This window comes from Phyllopteryx taeniolatus, chromosome 13 (assembly GCF_024500385.1).
Source record: "Phyllopteryx taeniolatus isolate TA_2022b chromosome 13, UOR_Ptae_1.2, whole genome shotgun sequence".
Classification (NCBI taxonomy): Eukaryota; Metazoa; Chordata; class Actinopteri; order Syngnathiformes; family Syngnathidae; genus Phyllopteryx; species Phyllopteryx taeniolatus.
Window position 1 is genome coordinate 18,053,174 of NC_084514.1, and position 9,416 is coordinate 18,062,589.

General features: G+C 44.5%; 1 protein-coding gene across 6 annotated transcripts; it reads left to right on the top strand.

The window, feature by feature from the left end:
* The first annotated feature begins 623 nt into the window (after nucleotides 1–623).
* tnfaip2b (tumor necrosis factor, alpha-induced protein 2b) lies at nucleotides 624–9,044 on the top strand. 6 transcript variants are annotated; one of them, XM_061796025.1, is made up of 12 exons: nucleotides 624–719; nucleotides 1,427–1,859; nucleotides 4,156–4,479; nucleotides 5,112–5,223; nucleotides 5,298–5,420; nucleotides 5,781–5,875; nucleotides 5,955–6,047; nucleotides 6,883–7,009; nucleotides 7,100–7,219; nucleotides 7,289–7,444; nucleotides 7,877–7,998; nucleotides 8,747–9,044. In XM_061796025.1, the coding sequence occupies exons 1-12, from the start codon at nucleotides 710–712 to the stop codon at nucleotides 8,883–8,885; spliced, it is 1,854 nt and encodes a 617-aa protein (XP_061652009.1). In that variant the 5' UTR covers nucleotides 624–709; the 3' UTR covers nucleotides 8,886–9,044. The 6 variants fall into 6 exon arrangements, 5 of the variants coding, with proteins under 5 accessions (XP_061652009.1, XP_061652011.1, XP_061652012.1 ...); XM_061796027.1 differs by having other exon boundaries at nucleotides 675–719; nucleotides 1,381–1,859; XM_061796028.1 differs by having other exon boundaries at nucleotides 690–808.
* Nucleotides 9,045–9,416: the final 372 nt, after the last annotated feature.

Genomic DNA, 9,416 nt, shown 5'->3' on the forward strand with positions numbered 1-9,416 from the left:
TTTAGTTCGATCGGAGACATCGGATGAAGGCCGTTTCGTTCAAAATGCTTCGGCGCAGAAGGAACCGGTCAGCCGCAAAGGTCAATTTGCGAGCCGATTCAAATCCGCCTGTTCGAGCGCTCGGCCAGCTAGTTGTTTATTTTTATCGCATCCATCACGGGTCTTAGACCTTTAAAGTACTTTTAAAGCCAGAGACGTTTCTGTTCGCGTTCGAATCAGCGACGAATGTCATAAATTAGCAATATTTTGGCGAATGGAATTATTTGCCCGTGATTAAGGGGCACACAACAGCATACGACAGCAGGTACAACAGCAAATTTAACTGATGGTGGGTTTCCCCCCCCTGCAAAATAAGGATTTGGGAGATTTGAGGATGGCGTCTGACCCCTGCAGAATGGAACCTGGAGCATTTGGTCTTGTATCAAACATGTGACTTCTAATGCCCAATTTCATCTTGCCGACTGCCAACTATTCTCAATAAACTCACATCTCACCTCTCACGTCACTTTCGAGGGTTGTTGAAAGCCCCCCCCCCCCCCCCCCCAGGATGCTTGCTATCCCAGGTGCGGCCTGCCGGTGGCGCTTGTTGCGCAGATGGGGCCTCTCCCCCCCCCCTCGAATGAAGGGAGAGGCGTGGCTTGAGGCTGCTGTTTAAATAGCGGGTGCGTGGCCAGTGTATGCGTGTTTGTTTCGTGTGAGAGACGCGGCAATGAGATCAGGTGAGACGCACACGCGCGCGCGCACGCTTTCGAATGCACTTTGCGTCTTAAAAAACAAGTTGTGGCGACCAAAAGTCAAGTTTGACGGGGTAAGTCACACGATTTGAATCTTGTCATCTTAGAGTCACGCCATAAAAGTTTTTATTTTATTTATTTTTTTCCAAACATGTTTTTTCAATGTGCTTGAGTTTGGTGTTACGATGCTTTACTCGCTCATTTTAAAAAACGAAGACGAATAAAACAACTTCCCCCCCACCCTCCCCCACTTTTTGTGAGAAGACAGTGATTTTATTTTGAAAAACGACAGGAACTGGCCGGTGATTATTTGAGCATGACTAACTTTCTATTTGGCGTCTTTATTAAAAACATATTTCAAGTGGAAAAACAGAATGTACGCCTACACTAATGCGATTCGGTGCTCCATGGTTTTGTTTTGTTTTCATCGTTCTCATGTGCACATCAAAAGCGTTCGTTTTGTCCAAAATTGTAGCGCATCGTAGTGAGAGCTGTTCCTAATATTTTGTCTCCCCGCGGAGAGGTTCGCGTGAACGTTTTGCGACGTGCAAAAATGTTTGATTTGTGTGAAGCTTCGCGAAGCCAGGCTCGAGAGCCATCTGGCAAACCCCGTGTTGAAAATGTGTCCTGTCATGTGATTGGTCAGACTCCACGCAGAAACGCGGTGACTTTCAAGTGGTCCACTTTCACAGGGAAGGCGGCCGAGAAGGCGGCCGGGAAGGGGACGTGGGGCCACAAGCTGAAGGTCAAGTTGCCCAAGATCTACCCCCGGCTCCAAACGATGACCCGAGGGTATTGTGCTTCAGCCGCCACGGCGCCGCCGGTGCCGCTGACCTTCGAGCAACACCTTTCGTTGCTGCACCTGAGCGAGGCGGGCCGACTGCTGCTGGCCAGAGAGGAGCGCCTTTTTGAGGGCGGGGGCGACGCCCCGCGCCCGGAGGACGCGGACGCGCTGGCGGCCGACCGGCGGGCCTTGGAGGAGGCGGTGCTGCGGACGCTCAGGAGCTCGTTGGACGCGGTGGACGTCGAGGCCCTGAGGTCGGCAGTGACGTTCGTGCAGCTGGAGGAGGAGCAGGACCGGATTTGGGAGCGACGCGGGGGCATGCCGCCGCCCTGGAGGCTCAGGTAGGGAAATACGTTTGGCGAATATCTGGGCCAGATGGCTTTCTAGTGGAATGTATTGCATATTGCATTGTGTCAGTGTATTCAATTCAAATTCAAATGAATACAACCCAAAACCTTCTTATTTCTATTTTTTAGTCATGTCACTAATTTTCACCCAGATATATCTTCTTATCTGTATTTTTGTGGCATCAGACTTTTAATTTTAATTTAAGATGGTTTTTTTTGTTCAGAATTTTTATATACTGATTTTTTTTTTCCCCCAATTTTTTTTAAAATTAATTGACCGTTTATTGATTTGATTGGAATTTAAGATATTTATTTTACACCCAAATTTTGGATTGTGAAAAAATATTTTAGAAATTCAAATAAAGGTAGCACAGATATATCTTGAATCTTAATACAAGATGAATTTTTTGGCACAGATTTTTGGAGGTTTTAAAAATGTGTTGAAAATTTGGTGGTTAAAAACAAATTGCGTTATAAATTCAAACTCAGATGGCACAGAGATATTTTTTTTGTGCCGTCAAAGTTTTAATTTGAATTAAAGAGGTAAAAATTTTTTACACTGATTGTTTTCTCTCTCTCTCTCTATCTATCTTTATCTCTCTTTATCTCTCTAACACACACATATATATATATATTCAGCCGCTGTGTGTGTGTGTGTGTGAGATATACACTCACACACACACACACAGCGGCTAAAATAAGTATTTAAGACGTCACCATTTTTCTCACTAAATATATTTCCAAAGGTGCTATTGACATGAATATTTCACCAGTTGTTGGGAACAACCCAAGTAATCCATACATACAAAGAAAATAGAACAAATAAGATCAGAAATTATGTTGTGTGTAATAATGTGAAATGACACAGGGAAAAAGTATTGAACACATGAAGAAAGGGAGGTGCAAAAAGACATGGAAAGTCAAGACAACACCTAAAATCGATCAATAATCAAACAGCAATCCAGTCCCTTGTCAGTGCAAATGAATATCAGCTGGTTCCGTCCTAATTGATGGCCTACAAAAAGGTCTCCTTGCCAAGGTGTGAGTTAGGACGCATCTCATGATGGGGAAGAGCAAGGAGCTGTCTCAAGACCATCGCAAACTAATTGTTGCAAAACATAACGATGGCATTGGTTACAGGCGCATAGCTAAGCTTCTGAACATTCCAGTGAGCACGGTTGCGGCCATAATACGCAAGTGGAACGCCAATCATACCACCATAAATATGCCTTGTTCAGGTGCTCCTAGCAAGATTTCTGACAGAGGAGTGAAAAGAATAATCAGAAGAGTTGTCCAAGAGCCAAGGACCACCTGTGGAGAGCTTCCAAAAGTCCTGGAATTAGCAAGTAGTGTTGTCACACGGAAAACAGTGAGTAACGTACTCCGCCACCATGGTCCGTTTGCACGCTCACCACGTAAGACCTCATTGCTGGGGGGAAAAAAAGCATGCCAAAGCTCGTTTAAAATTTGCTGAACAACATTTGGACAAGACAGTTAAATACTGGGAGAATATAGTCTGGTCGGATGAGAGCAAAACCGAGCTGTTTGGATGCCATAATGCACACCACGTTTCGAGGAGAAATGGCACTACACATCACCCTAAAAACACCATACCAATAGCGAAGTTGGGAGGTGGGAACATGATGCTGTGGGGCTGCTTTTCGGCAAATGGTACTGGTAAACTTCACATTATTGAAGGAAGGATGAATGGGCAAACGTACCGAGACGTTCTTGACAAAACTCTGCTGCCATCTACGAGGATGACGAAAATGAAACGAGGGTGGACATTTCAGCAGGATAATGATCCAAAACTCTCAATTGGTTTCAAAGAGAAAAAAATAAAGCTGCTAGAATGGCCCAGCCAATCACCTGACTTGAATCCAATGGAAAATCTATGGAATGAGCTGAAAATCGAGGTCCATAAAAGAAGCCCACGGAACCTTCAAGATTTGAAGACTTGGCATCTTGAAGCTGTCATCGCAAACAAAGGCTTTTGTACAAAGTATTCAATAAATACCAGTGGGTGTGTCCAATACTTTTTCCCTGTGTCATTTCACATTATTACACACAACTTACTGTCATTTCTGAGCTAATTTGTTCTACTTTCTTTGTATGGATGGACTACTTGGGTTGTTCCCAACATCTGGTGAAATGTTCATGCCAGTAGCACCTTTGGAAATATGTCGTGAGAAAAATGGCGACGTGTTCGATACTTACTTCAGCCGCTGTATAGATCTAGAAATGTGTGTTTGAAATGGAAGGTAAACTTGGGATGCCTTGCGTGCGTCAGGTGCTGGAGGGAAGCGCACGACACGACGCTGCGAAGCCTGGTGGAGGAGCGCATGGACGCCCCCCCGACGCCCGCCGCCCTCCGCCCGGGGCAGTCGTCCATCCAGGCCGACATGCTCAGCATGGGCCGGCGGCTGAGGCGCGACCTCCTGCTGGTGCTGGAGCGCGTGGAGGCGTGCTACCCCGGCCACTTCCGCATCTGCCAGCAGTACGCCGCCTGGTACCACCGCAGCATCGGCGCCAGGCTCAGGAAGCTGGCGGACTTTGGACTGGACGACCAGGACTGCACCTTCCTGCTGCGCTGGGTCAACGACTTCTACCCACGGTCGGTTTTTTGCTCGGCTCGTTCGGGACATCTACGGAACTTTTTATGACCTTTCCAAAATTCCGCACTTCCAAATTTAGGAGATGTTCAACATCTCCTCCTTGCAAAGAATGCAACTTCAAGTCTCATGAATTTCACAGCAACTTCCCATAGTTGATGTTAGGCTGCACTTCTTTGGACAGCAAACTCCACTCCAGTATTTGTGAGAGTGAAGCCTCTTCGTTTTGACAGCGATCGTTCCCGTCTTTGGTAACTTGACTTCAAATTGGGCACCTCGACGCATCCGATTAAATCCATCGGTGACACTAGATAATCACGTCATCAAATGAAGGTAGAATTCCAGAAGAGACAGATAAATCATAATGGCGGGAATTTACAACAAAATATGGAAAAAATACAATGAAATATAAATATAAATATTTTAGTTTGGAAAATGATACAATTTAAGGAAAACTCTTTTTTTTTGATAGCAATTAGAAGGTAAAAAGTGACAAAATCATATGGGGGGCGTGCCATTAAATATGAATACAGAGTTTTGTTATCTACCTAATGATACAAATGCTTCAGCAAACGCAATTGAGTATTTTCTCCACTTCCGAGTGATGTTTAACAAACATTCCTTACTGTATCAGATTGCTTCAAGAAGTTGAGCTGGCGGGTGAGATCGACAGCCGAACGCTTGAAGAGCTCCTGCCCGAAGATCTGCTCTCCCCCCTAGAGGAGCAATACCTCAGCAGACAGCAGGTAGGCCGGCCCGCCGTCCGTCTGTCTGTCCCTCGCGCACCGAGAGCCCTTTGTAACGGCGGCGGCGTGTTCAGAGGGACCTGAGCACGTACGTGGGACGCATCCTGGACGAGGCCCGGGAGACGTGGACCAAAGGGGGGTCGCCGCCCAAGGAGGACGGATGCTTCACCAGTCCCCTGGCCTACGACATCATTCAGGTGCGCTATTACAGGCGACACCGACCTGACTCGAATAATAAAGACGTGGCTCGCTGAGTTCCCTTTTCAAAATCGATTTCTTTTGACGGACTATTTGAGTATTTTTAAAGGAGTGGGCCACCACCATTTGTTCTGTCAATAAGCATTGTCTTTGCTATAAATGCCGAAAATCTGAAAGGATCTGTCTGACCTTTTGAAAATAGGACTTTATTTTAGCGTGGCTGTTTCAGCATGGGAGACATTTAAGACATGAAAAACCAAGGCAGTGTCAAAAAAAAAAGAAAAAAAAGTGCCTTAACTGTTGTTGATGAAATTGGATGAAAACGACTCACATAATATAAGATAGCACTTTGTTTGCAGATGGTAAATGGCATGGTGAGTGCGGCAGAGAAAGTGCTGGGCGACCTGCAGAAGGCTCAGAATCTGACGTGTCAGCTGGAGGACTTGCTGCAGAGGTACGGCGCGAGTTGTTTTCGCGAACGGCGACAACCGTCATCGCACCTCTGACCCCGCCCCCGCTCGCTCCCCTCGCAGGTTCAGTACTTTCCAGGCTGACGTCATCAAGCGCAACAAAGCAAACAGCACGGACTTTGTCAAAGCCAACCTCGGCTGTGTGGCGCAGTTCAGGTCAGCTTGAAAAATTCATTCAGTCATCCATTGTTCACTCAGCTTTTCAGCCATTCAGTCTTTTATTCATCCATCCATTCATTCTTTCACCCATCCATCTGTCGTCATTCAACAATTCATCCCTTCACTCATCTATTCATTCATCCTCGAATAATGTTGATTGATTCATTCATTCATCTACTCGGTAATTCATTCAGTCACACATCCATGTCTCCATCCATTCATACGTTCCTTCATCCGTTCCAGTCATCCACTCATCAATTCAGCCATCCATCATTCATTCATCCTTTGCTCCATCTATCCATTAGTTTATTCATTCATTCATCTATTCATCCACTTGTCCATTCATTCACCCAGTTATCTGTTCATTCATTCATCTGTACATCGATCCATCCATCTATTCATTTAGTCATCGTCAATTCATTCCCCCATCCATGTATCCATCCATCATTCATTAATCCTTTCATTAATCATCCACTTGTCCATTAATACATTTCTTCATCCATCCATTTATTCAGTCAGCTATTCATTCATTTTCAGCCATTTATTCATTTAGTCATCCATCCATTCATTTAGCCATACATCATTGATTAATCCTTTCATCATCCATTTGTCCATTTACCCATCTATTCATTCATTTGTATTCATTAATTCACCTCCATTCATTTGCCCATCCGTGTATTCATCCGTAATTCACTCATCCCTTCATCCAGCCATTCATTCATTAAGCCCTCCGTTTCACCATCCATCCATTCAATCAATTCCTCCACCCATCCCTGATTTCATTCATGCGTCCATCCATCCATTCATTCGTCCCGTGCGTGTGCATGCGCAGGGACTTCCTGGCGAGCAGGAGCCGCCTGTTCCCGGAGGAAGTTCGCCAAAGCTGCCTGAGCGTGCTGACCGACATGAAACTAAGGACACAGGAGTACCTGCTCACCCCCGTGTACAGGAACCTCAAGGTGACATCAGCTCGTGCACACGCAATACTCGACACACACGCAAAATTTACCACCTATATTGAACTCTGACCTGCGCCGCACCGAGCGCAGCCGCACTGCCGAAACCTTTTCAGCCAATACTGGTTTAAGAAGTCACCGCTTGACAAGCTGCAGCGCAGCCTGGAGGACGAAATCCTTCAGCTCCAAGGACTGTCGCAGTCCTGTCACCAGGTGCGCCGCACGAGACCACGCGATGCCGCCCTGCCAGATGTCTGATCGGCGGAGCGTTCTGTCTTCCAGGAGCTGATCGGTCAGCTGCACCAAGATGTGTCGGTGGAGTACGTCCGCAGGCTTCTGATGGCAGATCTCCGGCTGAAGGACAAACAGCAGCAGCAGCAGGTCGGCGACAACGTGGACCGCGACGCCAGCGCTTTGCACGACTTCTTCATCACACATGTGAGGCGCACGCACGCACGCACGCACAGTGCGCATTTAGGAGTCCGATCATATTTGTTCCATTAGTGGCGCTGTTTTTTTCCCTTACATTTGGTAAAAATGTATTCATTTCTTTGCCTTTTCTTAATTGAATTGAAAAATGCAATACTTATACTAAATGAGTTATTGTGAATACTGAATTAACCAATTAAATATAGCGAAGCAATTAAATATAGCTAGTTAATGCATTGCAATGGCATTAACCATGGAATAGACTCACTTTTACAAACTTTTTTTTTTTGTTTTTTTTTACGAATGACCTCATCTGATAGCTCAACAGCAGAACGTCCAACACTGACTGGGATCTGCAGGGATTTGTGTGAACGCTAGATAAAAAAATATTGACAAATCAAATCCTCCCTAAGGTTTGTTTTGTGGTCATTGGACTGGCAGGGCTCCAAGGAGGCGTGGCTTCATGAACCTTTGCTCATGATCGCCGAAGTCCTGAAGCTCCAGGATCTCCCTGCCATCCAGTTCCAAATGGCCTCGCTGGCAACGGCTTTCCCCTACCTCAGGTAACCAGGAAGTGATGTCATCTCTAACCAGGACTCACCGTAACCTACGAGGAGGTTTCAAACATCTCGTCCATAATTTCACATACTCTACTCTAATATACTTGAGTACAACGCCTCATTAGCACTTTGTTAGCATGATTTTACCCCCTTAACATCTCAATTCTAGATTAAGATGCACAATATATCAGGAAAAAACATCTTGTTTGCAGTTAAACTTTCACGTGTTAGCACAACTTTACCCTTGGTAAGAATCTCGTGAGACTTCAGCTCAATGCGCCTCTGAGAATTACATGTTTTTTTTAAATACAATTTAAATAATAAAACAGTCATTATTAACACATTTTAGACTAACCCTTTATTGTGGGCAGCCTGAGGCACACCTGTGCAATAATCATGCTGTCTAATCAGCAACTTGTTATGCCACACTTGTGAGGTGGATGGATTATCACAGCAAAGGAGAAGTGCTCACTAACAGATTTATGAACAACATTTGAGAGCAATACACCTTTTTGTGTACATATAAAAGTCTTGTATCTCATGAAATATGGGGGATTTTTTACGAGTGTATTTTATATGGGAAAAATTGGAACCGCCTTGGTGGAGGTCATAATCAGAAGTAGCTTTCTTGTTTATCCCCACAAACTAGAGGCATTTTCCCAAAGCTGCTCACCACGTGTACTAAATAAAATGGGATCAATGCCCGGCCCACTAACTTTTTTTTTTTCTTCTCCTTCCTTCCTTCCTTCAGTGAGAAACATGTGACGTATTTGCTGAAGATGAAGAGCAACCTCACCAAGGAGGACAAGAAAAACGTGAAGGCCGTCCTGTCGGAGATTCCCGATTCCGCCCAATCGCATCTCTTTTTCACATTTGTGGTAGTCAAATAGCCACAGTGCCAAATAGTGATCTGCCACACACTCAATGTCGTTCTCAATCTTCTGCATGTGTGTGTGTGTGTTTTATTATATGTTATGAACATTCAGGAGTTTATTTTTGTATAGGTTGAACATGAACATTTTGTTTAATAAAGGGAATAATAACAAGTACCGCATAGTCAAATTTTAACAAGCTCAACGTTTAGGGTAGAAGTCTTTTTCTAACGCGCTTTTACCTGCGCAACTGTTTATGGGGATTTTTATTTGAACATGCACAACTTTTACAGTTTACTTCATTTTTACATGCAGGGTTTTTACAGTAGTTGTATTTGTTTAACCTGTGCAAGTTTTGCAGGTTTTCCAAGTTTGTTTCAACATGCGCAGATGATTTAGTGTTTTTTTACAATTGTTTTATTTTAATTTTACGGTAGTTTTATTTTTACCTGTGACACTTTAGGGGGATTTATCTTTTATTTTAATTTGCTTTTCTTTTATTCTAACATGGGCAACTTTTTTTCTTTTTTTTTTTTTACAATATTGTTA